Source organism: Amblyomma americanum, chromosome 1 (genome assembly GCF_052857255.1).
Source record: "Amblyomma americanum isolate KBUSLIRL-KWMA chromosome 1, ASM5285725v1, whole genome shotgun sequence".
Lineage (NCBI taxonomy): Eukaryota > Metazoa > Arthropoda > Arachnida > Ixodida > Ixodidae > Amblyomma > Amblyomma americanum.
In genome coordinates, this window is record NC_135497.1 from 41,075,433 (window position 1) to 41,092,132 (window position 16,700).

The following is a 16,700-nucleotide window of genomic DNA, read 5'->3' on the forward strand; positions in this document are numbered from 1 at the left end:
AGCCGAACAACCGGGCACGCGAAGCCCAGCAGCAGAAACGCACTTCGTCCTCTTCGCGTTCCAAGCGCGAGCGCACCAAGCACGAGCGTTCCAAGCACAAGCACAACCGTAGCAATATATATATATATATATATATATATATATATATATATATATATATATATATATATATATATATATATATATATATATATATATATATATATATATATATATATATATATATATATATATATAAACTTAAAGAAAGGTTCAAGCGGATTTGTGGCTACACTGACCGCAGTCTCTAGACTAAGTCGATGTTTGTCCCAAGGCAAGTGGTGCTCCAGGAGTGGCGCACAAAGACCAATTGTGCATATTTTGATTTTGATATGCTGACAAAGCTGCTACGAACGCTTTATTTTCATCAAAACTCAAATTATAAACAGTTCGTTATAACGAATCGCGCTCTTGATAGGACAACGCTGCATTCATTGTTCATCATACACTGATACCACCAGGAAAGTGCGAGCGCCATTGTTCTTTAGGACGAGAGCGAATGTGAAGACAGCGACGGCGGTCGTGTCTTGCGGTTGCTCTCCTAGTGTCCTCGTCCTGTGTGCGCTGTTCGATCCTGCAAAAAATTAAGTTAATATTCAGTACACACACTGCAGACTGCCAGAGCCGCTGTTTTGCAATCCATAGGTATACATAGATGCGAAACAAAAACCAAACTTAAAAGCACTGTAAAAAATACAGTACATTAAGGCGTATGTCGTAGCATGGTAACGACTACCGTTTCCCTTCAAATCGTTAATGCGGTCACTTCCTGGCACCATGCATGTCCAACATAGCACGCAAACTCTTACCGTTGTGACACCCATATGATGAACTTTGAGGTTATGTTTACTTTTATTTGGCTCCGTCTTTTTATCTTTGGCCCGCTTCTTTTGCTGTCTTAATTTGTGAGTAGCAAAATTTCAAGTGACTAAATGTGCGAGGCACGCTTTCATAGAATGCGCAAAGGATAATGAGGAAATAGGCTTCTCTATACTTCGTTGTAGCTTTCTTTCACTGCTTGTCTCTGTCATCGAAGTCGTTGTACATGCTGGAATAATTGCAGATGGTGGTGGTAGTGGTTTGTATTAAAATAATAGCAAAAAGGAAGGAAAACATTTTTGATAGCCCCGGCATCTGCCATCAATACTGAAGCACCTGAGCTGGGGCAGCGGAAATAAAGGGTAGCAGGCAGAATGGACCAATGAAGTGAAAGAGGTGAGGGGACAGGAAGAGAGAATATGGGGATAAGTAATATATACAAACTATTTGCAGAATAATAAATGTGTCCAGGTTGTGCGCGTGATTAGTTCATGTTGGATGAATTAAAATGCGCACAGCACTGTGTTGGCTACAACTGGAGTGGGGCGTCCAGTTATTAATCGTTCAATGTAGAACTTCGGAGCGTTCGGTCACTGCATGTAACTACCTGAGGGAGAACAGACGGGACGTCAAGCCAGTATGTTCGAGGAATGCACAGAGGCTCACCAAGGTTCGCTCACGAGTGCGCGCACTGCCCCGCGGCCACAATAGCGTCTTGAGGAAGTCTGGTAGTATTCCCAGCGCCCTAGAGGCCGCAAGCATATTGCGACGAGCATCGGCGAACGCGGCACAGTGAAGCAGGTGTTCTAGTGTTTCCACTGCGCCGCAACCGCCACTCCCATCACTCGTCGCGATTCCGTGACGCTCCCGTCGTTCCCCGGGCCACACGCAGCCAATGCGCGCGCGGAGGATCATTACACGTTGCGACCGCGTAAGCGCGCGACAGCCGGTGACACTGTCGATGTGCTCACCTCCTGCGATGTGTGGGTCGGGGTGCTGCTTTCGGAGATGGTCGTGGATGGCCTTACGCACGTCTTCCAGCGCAAGGGGCAGATCGCTGGCAGGTAGTTGATGCGCAGCGGTCGTGAGGTCGTCAGCTTCTTCGTTGCCGGCGATGCCGCAGTGACCGCGCACCCACTGTGCACGCACGGCACATCCTCTCTGTGCGAGGCGCTCGATACGCGAGCGAATTTCCCGCACTAGTGGGGTACCGCGGCCGTTAGCTTGTAGGCGGCTGAGGGCGGCGCGGGAGTCGCACAGCAGAGCACTCCTGGGCGGCAGAGGGCCGAGGGTGAGCGTCAGGTCCAGCCGAAGCCAGAACCCCATCACCTCCGCCGTGGTGGAGGAGCCCAGCAAGGTTGCGTGTTTCTGGCTGTGCAGTCGCAGGACGGGGATGATAGCCGCCGCTGCAAGGAAGCAACTGTCGCGGGCCACTGAGCCGTCGGTGTACGCGAGGAGATGGTCCTTGAGTTCCTCGTGTATGACGGCTCTGGCAAGCTGCTGCACAGCACAGAGGGGTGTGCTCCGCTTTCCTGCAATGCCGACGATCTGTCGCTGTACCTCCGAGGCAGCAGGCCAGGGCGCGAAGGAGCCGTAGGGGGGGTGGGCCTTGGGTCAATTGCTCATACTCGAGCAGCGCCGCGCCCATTCGTGAGCGCGGGTGCGAGCGCATACTCTACAGCAGCGAGCCGCCGTCCGGTGCGTGGTGAAGCCGGTCGATGCGGTTCAGTGCCCTGCGCGCTGCCTGGAGCTCAAGTGGCCACGTTCCTGCCTCGGCCAACGTTGCGGCGCATTGCGAGTGTTTGGGCAGGCCTAGGCACACGCGCAGGGACTTGCGGTGCTGGATCTCGAGCTTCTTCTAGCACGGCTTGCGCACCCTGACGAAGAGCAGCGCATAGACAACCGCCCCCAAAGCTATATGAACCAACTTGCCGCATTTCAACCCTTCCCCAAAGCTTCGGCTTTGTATAGCCGCAGCGTGGCTTGCTGGGAGATGCCCTGGCCTCGAGCGGTAAGCTTGTGCACGGCGGCGGTGATCTTATTCATCTGCAGACAGGCCTTGGTCGCCACGGGGCGGAAGGAAACGCGCCAGTCGATGTCCAGGCTGAGGTACCGCCCTGATTAACGCCAAGGAGTCGGAGTCCCGTCCAGTGACAGTGGCGCAAGGTGCGCGCGCGAGCGCGAATCGCAGGCCTTGGCCACAGATTTGTCCGCGCTCAGCGACAGACCAAGGCAGAGCAAGCTGGCATCGATTGCGGTCAGAGCTCCCTGAAGGCACCCCCGCACGCGGAGCGCATCGCCTGGTGGTCCCCGGCACCACAGAGCTATGTCGTCTGCATATATGAACATGTACACATGGTGTCGCCCGCTCGTGGTGAGGGAGGCCGGCACCACCGACATGGCCACATTAAACAGAAATGGTTATAGGACAGAGCCCTGCGGCACGCCCATGTCGACCGGGCGAGGCATGGAGAGCTTACCCCGTACTCGTACGCGCATAGTGCGCCCGCTCAGGAAGCCGTGAACGTATGGCAAAAGGCGCCCGCTCACACCGGCCCCCTCAAGCACCGCGAGAATTGGTGCGCGGTGAACGTTGTGAAAAGCACCCGAGACGTCCAGTAGCAGCAGCAGCGCAACCTGGCCTGCCGCCTTGGCATGCTCCAGCGCTGTAGCAACGTCCGATATAGAATCAGCCGTGCACCGCATCCAACGGAAACCCGTCTGCCGCTCGTCAAACAAATCAGCCTCCGCAGCCCACTCGTACAGACGCGTACAGATAGCACAAAGGCATATAAAAACGCAAGAAAACGCCTGGGCGTGCATGTGACTGGTCACATGGTTTACTGTATTTACTCGCGTAATTTGCGCACCCTAATTTATTTCCCGTGTTTATTAGAAAAATACTTTTACGCGCACATTTTGCACTCCCTGCTGCGCCAGACCACCAGCATGCATTAAGGTGTGCGCAAGGCAGGATTGGGAATACTGACACGGCCGCCTCGCCGTGCACTTCAGGAAACCTCCAATGACAACAATCGAAACTACCGAACCACTGGTTGTTCTGCTTGCCACTAGTAAGCCGGCCCTACACGAATGTGCCATTTTATTGCCTATTATCTCCATCTGACTCCGACTGCTGGCTTTGCACATTTATTAATGCGAAAGCGTTAGATGGCTCACTTTCAGGGTTACGTCAGCAAAAAAGCGGCTACAAGAAATGGCACCATGTGACGTCACGAGCCGACGAGTCAACTGATGGAGATGATCACATAATTAATGCTAATTACACACACCTAAATAATGCTAATGTGTTTAGGTAACACCAAAACTAATTAGTATTATAGTAATGGCATATGATTGTGACATCATAGCAAGTCACGTATGTGGCGATGTAAAAGTAATGTCACACGAAGCCCCCACCCACCCCCCAATACATGAAAACGTAGGTGAAATCCCAGCGATGGCATCACTGGTTGACATAAATATGGTCACAGTTTTGCCGACTACATACTCATCAAAATTTTGAGCAACTCTTCGTCGTACCAGGTGGCGTCAGAACATATCGCTTTGCTTATAGCTTACGCGTTTTAGTCAACTTGGAGGCTAGCTTGCAACAGGGGTTCGGACCAATGACATATGCACCTTTAGTTGCATGCTTTAGGCCACGCTTGAGGTGTCTACTGAAATGTAGAGATGTGAGAGCTACTGCACCCTTTCCTTTCCTCAAAAACCTTTCCTTTCCACAGAACACATGCTTTCGCATTCCTCCACGTAAGGCGACTTAAGTGCCCTCAGAATTTTTGCTTTGAACTACGAATTTCTGCTCAAATTCCAGTTTTTTGAGGAAACTCAATTTCGCATCGCCTCTGAAATTTATTATGTAATTATGCAAGCACCAGGCAAGACATCCACGGCTCGATCGACACTGCTTTTGACCTCGCACATGTGTCAACTTAATGCGTCCGCGTACAGGTAGACTCAAATTATAAGTCTGCCCCTACCTTAGGAGGGTCACTGTTCGAAAAAGTGTCTGCCTATATCATCGGCAATATACGGTAAAGCCTCAGACTTCAAGGGAGTGGAAAATAACGTTCAAATTATCAGAATGTCAAATCGCATCCAAATGTCTTTCGCATGAAAATAAAATTTAGCTGGTGAAAACCACGGCAATGGTCATCTTTAAAGCCAACTGCTTGACTGCTGCAATTCTTCTCCCTTCTGTCCAATGCTTTACTTCATGCATGCTATTGGGAGTGCCGGAACAAGAACTACTTCATAATAGGAAGGCTGTCCGAGGCTTCCTTCAGGGTGCGACGCGGTAGCTCTGGAGCTTCTTTGCATGTGGCACCACATGGGAGGGCGCTCCACTGCACCAACTGCAAACAGCAGGTGTCAAGCGAAGAGTTTCGGTCCACTGGAAGAACGAAAACACCTCGCGACGAGTGGCCGCAAGGGAAGCGCCACTGGCACCGGAGTGAAAAGAAGTCTTCGAAAAACAAACAAAAGAAAGAAGATCACCAACACTGCTGTCATGCTAAACGGTGAGCTTGACTGCCTAATTAATATGCGCGACTGATAGCCATTCTCGCCTCCTGCTGGCAGCAGAGATACAGAACTGAAACTGCACCACCGGACTCTCTTTCGGCCTATCGATGGGCATGGAGATCGTCAACACGCCCACCATCATGCGCATATCAGAGGGCCATGGGTAACAATGTCTTATGCAGCGCAGGGCCGAAAACGAATATTTTGACGGTAGTTTGTCCAGCAGGTCATTCCTAGAACCCACAGAATTAGAATTAGATTCTCGCAGATCATACACTTCAGGAGCCCGTCAGAATTAACCGATGTCAGCCTCGGGGCATCGAAATTAACGTGCCTGTAACGTCATAGGCTTACATGGGCGTTTGGCGAGAATCCGGCCGCAGTGAGATGCAACCGAATTTCCTAATTAAGAGTGGTCCAACTAGCAAGGCCTTACTGGAAAAAAATAACACTAAGGAAGCCTTTCCGCTAGACAGAAAAAATGCTCTGAATGGTGTGTCCGATTGTTTGGTAATTCAGTATGCAAAAGTATCGCACACATGATGCACCTTTGTCAGTTTGCCAGCACTTGAAGCAGGTGGGACAACAAGGGTCTCACTGTCCTACAAAGGACAGAAATTAAAAAGCAACCGATAATGAATGCTGAACAGGCACAGTGACAAGGAACGTACCTGCTGCTGCAGCTGCTGCTGAAGCTGCTGCTGCCCGAATGTCCTCCTCGCATGGTGACGCCATCTGGGACTTCCGAAAAGAGGGCCCCGTCGACAGGGACAAGGAAGAGTCTGCCAGCACCGGCATGAAGTCACTGAGCCCTATTGAAGAGGGGAAAAAAGAAAAGTAAGCCTCCATACTTCTGGCCCTGTGTTTCTGATTCTCTACAAATGCGTGCACAAACAAATGCAGAAGAAAAAGAAAGACTACCATTTTAAGATCTCGCAGTTTTTTAAAAGTTTGTCAAACCCGGGCGCTCTGAGTGGCTTAAGTTTTGGCATGAAGGCAACTTGCAAGTGAATGCCGCTGCTGAGAGGGCTTCACCGTCAATCAAACAGTTCCACTGAACGAGCATTATATAAAAAATACTGCAATGACGAGGTCGTTGCCAAAAGTCAGAGCATAGGTGGAATGTATTAAACCTCAATGCAACCAAGCATGTATTCTAGTTTTCGTAACTCCAGATTCATAGAACACCATGTATTTTAGCGTCAATAAAAATATGGTATAAAATATAGTACCTGACTTGGAACTAACCAGTTGAAAATTTGTCTGCCGCCTCAAGTGGCTCAGCAGAGCGTAAACGTGAAATTGGCGCCGGCCAGTAGAGACTGTGGAGCACGTAGGCAAATTGAAATGTGACGATCAAATTGGCGAGCAACCCACCTTCCGCACCATCTGGGGCAGTACGAGCAAAGCTGGCAAGAGCATCAATACAGCCAGTGAGGGCAGCCTGAAGGTCTCGTTATCTAGCCCATAACTGGCACAGGTTTTGGCCAAAATCTTGGCCAAAATTAGTGCTTCGTGATTATCGCATTTAAAGACTCCCAAAGCTCGATAAAAGGACTGAAAGGGTCGGAGCCATCGGCATGCCCATCAGCTGTGAAGCCTGGCTCTCACTTCACATCCAAAAACATTGCTTCCCACTCTGACTACGCGTGGAAACACGCAATGACACACTCTCTCACTTACGGCGGAAAAGCTAGGCACAGGGCAGGCTTAATTATATTTCATTGCTTGTTCATTGAAAGATACCAGATACCACGGCAGCAGGGGCCGTGGGAACACTTATTGATCCCGTAGACAGTATCGTTACAGCCACGTGTATTATCGAGGAAATCTACTCTCACCGATAGCCCAGTGTCAAGGGACCACCAGAACGCCTTCACACCGAGAGGCTGTCGACGCATGCTCCGTTTTGGATGCAAGTCGCCGATAGTCACCGCAAGAGGACCCAGCGCCGTTTCTGACGAATGCTGCTCTTCCTTCGCTGGATATAAACCCCCACGTAAAGCCGAAGACGACATTTTGGCGGCAGCAGGGACCGTGGGCGGAACACTCCTCGATCGCGTCTACTGCACCGTTACACGTTGGCGACACATTCTTTCTTGTTAACCCGCTGTAAATTCCACGCTACTACTGTTGCCTCTGCTGCTGCCAAGTGCCTTACCATGTCTCCCACTGTTGAGTGTAGGGAATGTGAACTGCTCATAGCCGATCCCAATGTAAGTGTCTCTTGTAGTATGTGTGAATCTGAGTACCATAAAAGTAAATGTGCTGCCGTATACGAATCAATTCTGAAATCGAAAGGCGAATCATATAGGAAAAAATTGGAAGTGTTCAAAGTGCAAAGGGTGTGAAATCTCGTTCCCAACAACTTGAAAAGCCTGAAAATGAGCCTAACCTTCAAAATGTGTGGGCGATGCTTCTAGCAATGAATGAGAAGCTCGATATTCTGGTGCCACTCAAAGAAAAAGTTGACGGAATTCAGCTGTCTGTTCAATACATGTCGGATCAAATGAGAGAGTTGTTGAACCGGACCGAGAAAAATGAACTGCACAATAAGGAACTCAGGGCCAAAGCAGAAAAACTTGTACCCGCCGAGAGTAAAACTGAGTCAATCGTGCCTGAACTTGACAACCTTGAGTGGCGCAGCTGCCAACCAAATCTGGAGATAATTGGAGTACCACAGGAAGAAAACGAAAATCTTTTGGATAAGCTGAACACTTTAGCTGACAAAAGTAGCCTACCACTGCTTACTCATGCTGACGTGACGGCAATCCACCGCTTGATAGTCTGCCAAGATAGAATTCCTGGCGTTATCTGTCGCTTCACGAAGCAGAGATCGGTGGTGGTGAAACAGACAGAATATTTCTGATACCAACAGTGGAGTATCCGTGCTCGCAAATCTGACCAAGCATAGCCGCTCACTACTTGCAGTAGTGGAAGAATGGGCAAAAACTAAGGGCTACAAGTATGTCTGGCATTCTAATGGCAAAACCCTTACCGGCGATTGTTGTGTCTCGGTCAGCAAGGCTTGACGAGCTTTCTTAGGTTTGCAAACGGCAGCTTTGCTTCTCTTGTTTTCCGTGCTTCCTAATAGCTAACATTACCAATGCATCGATTGTTCATAAGTTCAAGCCAATTTGTAAGCTATCTTGGTGCAGAGTTCCGAAAAGCGTTTAATTGTATATATCTTAATGCCCAATCCGTTAGAAATAAGGATGCAAATTTAAATGCCTTCTCCGATAACATTTTACGTCATTTTACATCATCATGATCACAGAAAGATAGTGTACGAGCGAATTTGATGTTGTCCGCCTTCCAGAGTATCAGACATTCCATCTAAACCATGATACTGGACGTGGTGGTGGTGTTTGCATGTTGGTCCGGAAAGAATAGCCGCCTTACCTACTACCGCTGTTTACAGAGTGTGCTCTTGACCACGAAGTATTGTCCGGCCTCAACAGGTAAAGGTTGAAACGTTTTTTAATTTCTTGGAATGTTTGTTTCCTTTTGCTTGTGATGAATGTCTGACACTTGTTTGGAGGAGATCTAAATATTAATATTTTAGGTATGGACGCGGCTAAGACAGATCTAGAATTGTTAATGATTTCAAAAGGTTTTTCTAATGTAATCCAACTACCAACGCGTATTACGCCTAGATCAACGTCATTGCTTGACCTGTTTCTCAGAAACTTTGGCCATAATATGACTAAATGCGGTGTCGTTGTACTTAACGTAAGTGACCACACGCCTGTATTCTTTTGCTTCAGAAAACAATATGTGAAGCGCAACAACATAACATACCTTTTCCAAGCAATAACTGACAATGACGTATCAATGTTTAGGCATAAAATTGAAAACACCGGTTTTAAATCCATCTTTTCACTGAGCGACCCAAACAGAGCTTATGGCGAGTTCCTGCACATTTTAAAGCCATTATACAAAGCTAGTTTCCCTATTAAAACTGCGAAGCGGAATCGCTTTTTTCGCAAGCTGAGGCTAACCCCCAAACTTAATACGAAGATACGCTTCAAAAATCGGCTCTATCATAATTTAAATAAAACAAGAGAAGCCAGTAACTTTAATACATTTAAGAGATACCTGAACCACCTTAACAAAGAACTCAAAAAGGAAAGAAATTAATATTATGCTACTGCATTTGCTTCAACTAATGGCCGCTCAGATCTCGTGTGGAAAAAAATGAATAATTTATTAGCGCGGAACATTAATAAAATACCATTTCTTCAGTTCAAATAAATGATATTGAGATTTCTGAGCAGGATTTAGCAGAAGCATTCCAGAAACACTTTGTTAGTGTCCCTAGCGCTGTTCTTGTTGAAAACGACCAAAGGGATGTGAATAGAGTTACAAATTTTCTATTCCTAAACCTGTTGATGAAGCTGAAGTATTCACACTTTTCCATGCAATAAACAGCTCTACGGCTTGTGACGTCAACGGGATGCAAATGAAGCCTATCCGTTTCATTTTTGACCTTATTTTGCCTTGTGTTACGCATATTATGAATGTATGTATTTCAAATGCTGTCTTTCCTAGAGGTATGCAGCGTGCACGTCTCTCTGTTCTGAACGAAGAAGGTGATAGAAATGAAATGAAACACTACATGCCAATATCAACATTTCCTATATTGCCTAAATTACTTGCAAAAATTATCTATCTGCAATTTATTTCTTTTGAGTCTGATAACCATATATTAACGAGCTCTCAATATGGTTTTAGAAAATCCTTATCCACAGAATGTGCTTTACTAGGCCAGAAAGAACACATATTGAAGGAGCTTGAATAAAATAGGATAGTAATTGGAATCTTTATCGATTTCACGAAAATTTTTGATCTTATTAATCAAAAAGTGTTACTCGGTAAGTTAGAACTATGCGGCTTTTGCGGGCACGCAGTCTAATAAAATCATATCAAGAATTTCGCAAACATGCAGTTACATTACAAGGTTTCACATCTGAAAGCAGCCCGTCTGCTCTGGCTTTCCCCAAGAAAGTATAGTTGGTCCTTTTCTTTTCAATACTTAAATTAATGACATTGTTTTGTTGTGCGGCTCGTAAAGTTCGTTATTTATGTGGACGACACTAGTGTTTTCATATCGGGGACAACAGAATTTGGTAGATATAGATGAGTTGGAAGATAAAGGAAACCGCGTGTTAGAGCAACTAGATCAATAAGCCCTGAGAGATGCGTTAAAAATTAATATCACAAAGGCGAAAGTTGTAATCTTCCGCTCTAAAAACAAACAAGTCCATTTGAGCAAAACTATATCTTTAAGGTTCTGTCCTTTAGAAGTAGTAGCAATGTTCGAAACATTAGGTGCTATAATTAATGAAAACATGTCTTGGACCGCCCACATATTACACATAACCACAAAATTATCTCAAATTCTTGGTTTTCTCTACCGCAATCGTCACGTACTGCCAAAATCTGCGACGCTCTTAATTTATCACTCCCTTTTTAATTCTCGCCTTAATTACTGCGGCTTGGTGTGGGGTACTACAACTCAGAAAAACCAGCAAAAGATACACGCACTGCAAAAAAGTTTTCTGTGCCTTCTTGAAAACGTGTCGTGGTCTTATTACACCGCCGAACTCTCCCCGCAGCATAAAATAATTCCTATTCTATATATGTTTCCTTATCGTCTGTGTCGAGCCTTCAAACAAGAGTTATATAGTCACACACGCTTCCTTCAAACACTAGCAGAATTAGACAATCACACTACTACGTATGAAACAAGAATCAGAAACCAATTGAAAATAAAATAACACTAGCTACAGTCTGCATACGCTACAAAATAGGCTGCCATGAATGCTGAACGAACTTGTAGAACAGAACATAAATTTGCGGGATATCTCACACAAACTTTTAGAGGAACTATTCCTTTCTCACGCGTAACTTTTCTTGCTTTCTTCATATATTTTCTTCTTGAACATATATTTTGTGACAGTGCTATTGGTTTTGCATGCTTGCTCACCTCTCTGCAATATGAAAAAGTGTCCATGGTTGGCTGTGTTAATTTTTTGTTGGTGTTTTTTTATTTCTTGTGATCGTGTAGTTTTTCACTTTGAAGTGCTATTTCGGGATTGCTTGCGTTGCGTTTTCTTCCTTGTAATAAGTTTTCATGTCGACCTTCATTGCTGTTGCGAAATTGGTGGGGAACCAGGGCTCTGTCAAGCTGTCAATGGTCAATGGGCAGCTATTACTCTGGGCTCCCTGTCATCATGTATCGCATGATGGTCGATTAAGTATTATTATTATTATTATTATTATTATTATTATTATTACACTTGCTGACATGAAGAAGAGGGTCAGCCAGCTTGGCCCACCGCTAAGATGGCTACCGCCGTCAACCGCCTGCCTTCGTTTCCCTGATTCCTTCACACCAGGCCTCAGAGGCAGTGTGTTCGGGTAATAAGAATAGAATGACGATAACAGCAAACCTAAAATCAAGATGCTAACTTTCTCGAGTGGAGAGGGGAGCAAGCATGTCGAGGCATCAGCTTATTACCAGATTCTACCTTTCGAGAGAATTTGGATGATTTTTTTATGCAGGTACAAATCATTCCCTCATTCCTTCTGATGTCCACAAACACACTGTCCCCAAAAAAGAGAATGCGGCTGCTAACACAAAATTCTGCAAATCATTCCCTCATTCCTGCTGATGTCCACAAACGCCTTGTCTCCGAAAAAGAGAAAGCGGCGGGTAACATACAATTCTGAAAAAAATTTTAAAATCTGCGATTTTTCGCGGCATCGCGGGAGACATGTGGAGGGCACATTAGGTATGGGCAATATTTGATAAAACAGAAAGAGAACACACGCATTTGAGAGTAAACCCAAGTTTATGGTCCCCTAGCTGAAATCACAACCAGGAAATGAACTTGGAAGGAACATGTAGTGAGTTGAAGAGAGAAGTGATGCCCCCATGTGTAACAAAGTAGATTTTATGGGATGAAGAACGTGGTCAGGATGGCTCAAAACAGGGCTCTTTGGTGGTCAACTAGGGAATCCTTTGTCTTGCGGTATAACTGGTTCCAGCTGCTGCTGCTGCTTATGATGATGATAACAAGAATACAAGGCAAAGCAGCAACTAACACAATGGCATTAAGACATCCAAACTCGCTGGAGGCACTCACGGAATTTCTTTCGAGGCCGAGCATACCCTTTAGCATATGCCCAGGAGGCGTCCATCAGGCTTCTGTTATCGCATGGCCCCTGCATGCGTCACACAGAGGAGAAAAGAAATGGGACACTGGCTTTAAGAAAAATGAACTAAGTTGCATCCGCATTCTCGCACACTGAGGCAGCAGAAGCGCCAATGAGCAGTAGTGCACAAAACAATCACTGTACAAATCAGGCTTGCACAGCCCCTGTGCCATGTGTGCTTTCTCAGCCTGTTCAATGACTCACTCACACTGCAATCCATAGTTTTGGAACAATGACATGCCTCAACGCTCATCTGCAACAGGATTGCAATAACAGAGCTCTGAAACTAGTGACAACTAAGCTAAAAGCCCTGCTACAAATGCAAATAAATTCTGGCAAGTTCAGCTTTCAACACTTTTGTTCCGAGTGCACATGCCAGCCAGTTGAGCATAACACTCTACAGGAGACTGTGGGCATAGGAACATGTTTATAGTGCCCATCTGGTACAAAGCAGAACTCCATCCCACACAATGACCCCTTCACAGTGCCCACCCGAGGAACCAGCTCAGAACATTGGTGACAGCACCTAGTTTGTTTCATATCTGGTCCTGTTTTGCCGACTCAGCTTCCGTTTCGAAAAGATATTGACGTTAAAATAGGTTTCTCATTTGCGAGGTTTCCACATCACCTCAACAAGATTTGGCATCACCTGAACTGCGAAGGACTCATCGACCTGTTTCGCCAAACGGCGTGGCCAACTGTAAGGCCTAAAGTGATTTTCTAGCAGGAAAACTGTACAGATATACAGATGCACAGCCAAACATTCTGTACATTCAAAAGTTTATTTCTTAATAAAAATGACGCCCCGCAAATTGTTTGTCAAATTTCAACTAAAAAGCTTAATTTCGCGAAGTATTATAAGACAATACACCTGAACAAAGCTCTAATTATTAAAAAGTGTTTTAACTGGCTTCATTATCATGTATTGTGTAAAATAGGGTTCATTTGGAGAAGCTTCGCAATGGTAGTAGGGCCAACAGCACTCAGAGATCAGCCAGGAGCATGTATTGGTGATGCCAATGCGGCTCGCGCACGCATCCGTCTTCTTTTTTACAATGGCCCCCAAGCAGAAGATCTGCCATCCTGGCGACTTAAGAGGCGGACAAGACAACGGGGTCATAGTAGGGCTTAATCCGCTGTAAATGTACATTCTCATGGCTGCGGCGTCGGAGATTGGGAGACAACGTTAGTGGCTCAATAATATAGTTCACAGGAGACCGTGTGGACTTTATTTGGGGCCGCCAGGTCTAAGTGGCGCAAGATGGGAGGCGCCGAGAGGAGATGACAAAAGTTGTTGTAGGCGTCATCACAGGCGGATGACCAAGCCGAAAAATTGATTTGCTCCCGAGCAGCTGAGTGAAAGCAGCAGCAATTGATGCATCGTTGCGAATGAAACGCCTAAAATAAGAGCAGAGCCCTATGAAGCTGCAGAGTTCCTTAGTGGTGGAAGGTTTGGGAAACGCAGTCACGGCCCGAGGTTTAGTGTGGTGAGGGCGTACGCAGTCTTTCAAAACAACGTGACCTAGATTTGTGAGCTAACTGGCAGCAAAAGTGCATTTTTTTAAGTTCAACTGCATGCTGGCGTTTGTGAGGCAAGTCAAGACGTGCTTGAGGTGACATAGATGTGTCAAAAAGTGGAGCGAAAAGATCACTTATATCGTCCAGGTAGCACAGGCACGTGTTCCACTTTCGGCCACGCAAAACTGCATCCATCATTAGCTTGAAAGTAGCAGGAGCGTTACATAGGCCGTAAGGCACGACTAAACTCTCAGAGGCCGTCAGGTGTCACAAACGCGGTTTTGGCAGGCTCTGCAGCTGGCATTGGGACACGCCAATAGCCACAGCGCAAATCAAGTGAAGAGATCCGAGCTTTGGAGACAGTCCAGAGTGTCATCAATGCGATCAGTCAGTCAGTCAGAAAAACTATTTCCAACCGATATAGGAGACACGCCTACCTTCCCAGCTCAGGTACGCAGACCCGGGAGGGAGTAGGGGGCTCCGCGAATAGAGGCCTGTGTGGTGAACCTCTTGGTTCTTCGAGGCCTCGGTCGCCAGGCGGATGGCTTCGAGTTGGTCTTCGAGTTTTGAGCTTCGAAGGAGAGACTCTCAAGCTTCCTCATTAGGAATGTTTACGGCAGCCCAAGGTGAGTAGTGGCATTGCCAGATTATGTGGTTTAGTGTCCCTCTCTGGTCGCATTGTTTACATCTGTCGTGTTCTATTGCATCTATGTTAAGGAGGTATAGCCAGTGTGGGTTCGGATAGTTGCCCGCCTGGAGTCTTCTGAGACACCTGGCTTGTTCGTGGTCCAGTTGTGTGTGCGGTGTGGCGTAGGATGTTCTACCCAGTTTATAGTGGTCGCAAATGTCTCTGAAGGCGGTCAGCCGCTCCTCCTGTACTGGGTCGTCGAGCCGCTCTGCGCTCGCCCGGTAGTAGACGTCTCGAGTGAGCGCGTGTGCGGCTTCATTCCCCGGTGCAGATTCGTGGCCAGGAGTCCAAATAATTCTGACCTTACGGGAAATCTCCCTGGATTCAAGTATTTTCTTCGTTTCTGCCGCCACCCTTCCTTTGGCGAGGTTCCAGATGGCCGCCTTGCTGTCACTAATTATGGTGTTGGCTTGCGTCCCGACACACCCGAGTGCAATAGCCACTTCCTCTGCGATGTCAGCATTTCTTGTTTTGATCGATGCTGTAATTAACAGGATGCCTGCCCCATCTACCACCGCGGCGATCGCGGCCCCAGATTTTCCGGTGGCTGCGTCCGTGTATGCCACTGTTTCCGGTGGTTGCGAGTCCATTTCTCTAGCTATGGCCTTGGCTCTGCTTGCCCTTCTTTCTTTGTGGTGAATTGGGCTCATGTTTTTTGGCATCGGCTGGATGTAGATGTTGTCTCTGTACCCGTTGTCGAGACTAACTTTCGGGGTGGTGCCCCTGTCGTGTTGAAGCCCCACCCATCTCAGTATTTGTCGCCCGGTGTCAGACAGACTGAGCCGCTCTATCTGTGTGGTTCGTGTGGCTTCCTCCAACTCGTCTACTGTGTTGTGCATTCTAATGGCCAGTAATCTTGTAGTCGAGGTTGATTGAGGGAGACTGTGTGCGTTCTTGATACTCCTTCTTATTACGGATGCTTCGATCTTTTCTTTTTCCTTCGCATTTAGGTGCAGGTAGGGGATGACATAGCAGATTCTTCTGGTGATGAAAGCCTGCATTATTCTGGCTAAGTTCCCTTCCTTCAGACCTCTGTTTTTGAGAGAGATTCTTCTGATGAGCCCTGTTACTTGCGCTACGGATCCTTGCAGTTTGTTTATCATGGTCGTGTTCCTCCCGTCGGCCTGGATGATGAGTCCGAGGACCCTGATCTGGCTGACTGCTGGGATCCTTAGGCCTCCCACTGTAACTTCGATGTCGGGTTTCTGTCTGCTCTTGGTGTAAATCAATAGCTCAGATTTTTGACGAGAGCAACTGAGGCCGATTTTCGCCGCGTAATCGACCACAGCGGCCGCCACTAGTTGGAGATTCTCTTGAATTTTTCCGTCTGATCCTCGGTTGGTCCAGATATTAATGTCGTCGGCGTAGAGGCTGAAATTGATGTTTGGGATGGTGCCAAGTCTTTGCGGGAGTTTGATCATCGCAATATTGAAGAGCAGGGGGGACAAGACGGATCCTTGAGGTGTGCCCTTCCCAGCTATCTTTATACTCGATGATTCTGCTTCCAAGAATGTCAGGGTGACCCTTCTCTCCGAGAGGAAGCTGCTGACGTAGGCGAAGGTTTTAGCTCCAACGTCCATGTCTCCGAGGTTTTCAGGAATGGCCGCGTGGTGAACGTTGTCGAAGGCTTTCCGGAGGTCAAGCCCCAGAATAGCCTTCGTGTGACCTGAGTGCCACTTATCGACGATGTCATGCTTCAGTCGCAGCATTACGTCTTGCGTGCTGAGGTGTTTCCTGAAGCCGACCATTTCGTGCGGCCAGAGTCCTTTGGACTCCATGTAGTTATAAAGCATCGTATGTATCACCTTCTCCATGAGCTTTCCAAAGCAGGAGGTGAGAGATATGCGTCTCAGGTTTTCGAGCTTGTACG

At 47.1% G+C, this 16,700-nt stretch overlaps 1 protein-coding gene across 1 annotated transcript in view; it reads right to left on the reverse strand.

Annotated features, from left to right (window-relative positions):
* Nucleotides 1–470: 470 nt before the first annotated feature.
* Nucleotides 471–16,700, reverse strand: part of LOC144132258 (uncharacterized) — a 53,557-nt gene continuing 37,327 nt past the window's right edge. The window contains exons 4-6 of the mRNA XM_077664537.1: nt 12,555–12,633; nt 6,075–6,215; nt 471–613 (exon numbers count right to left, since the gene is read on the reverse strand). Coding sequence (XP_077520663.1) covers nt 471–613; nt 6,075–6,215; nt 12,555–12,609 — 339 coding nt within the window. The 5' untranslated portion in view covers nt 12,610–12,633. The remainder of the gene's footprint in view (nt 614–6,074; nt 6,216–12,554; nt 12,634–16,700) is intronic.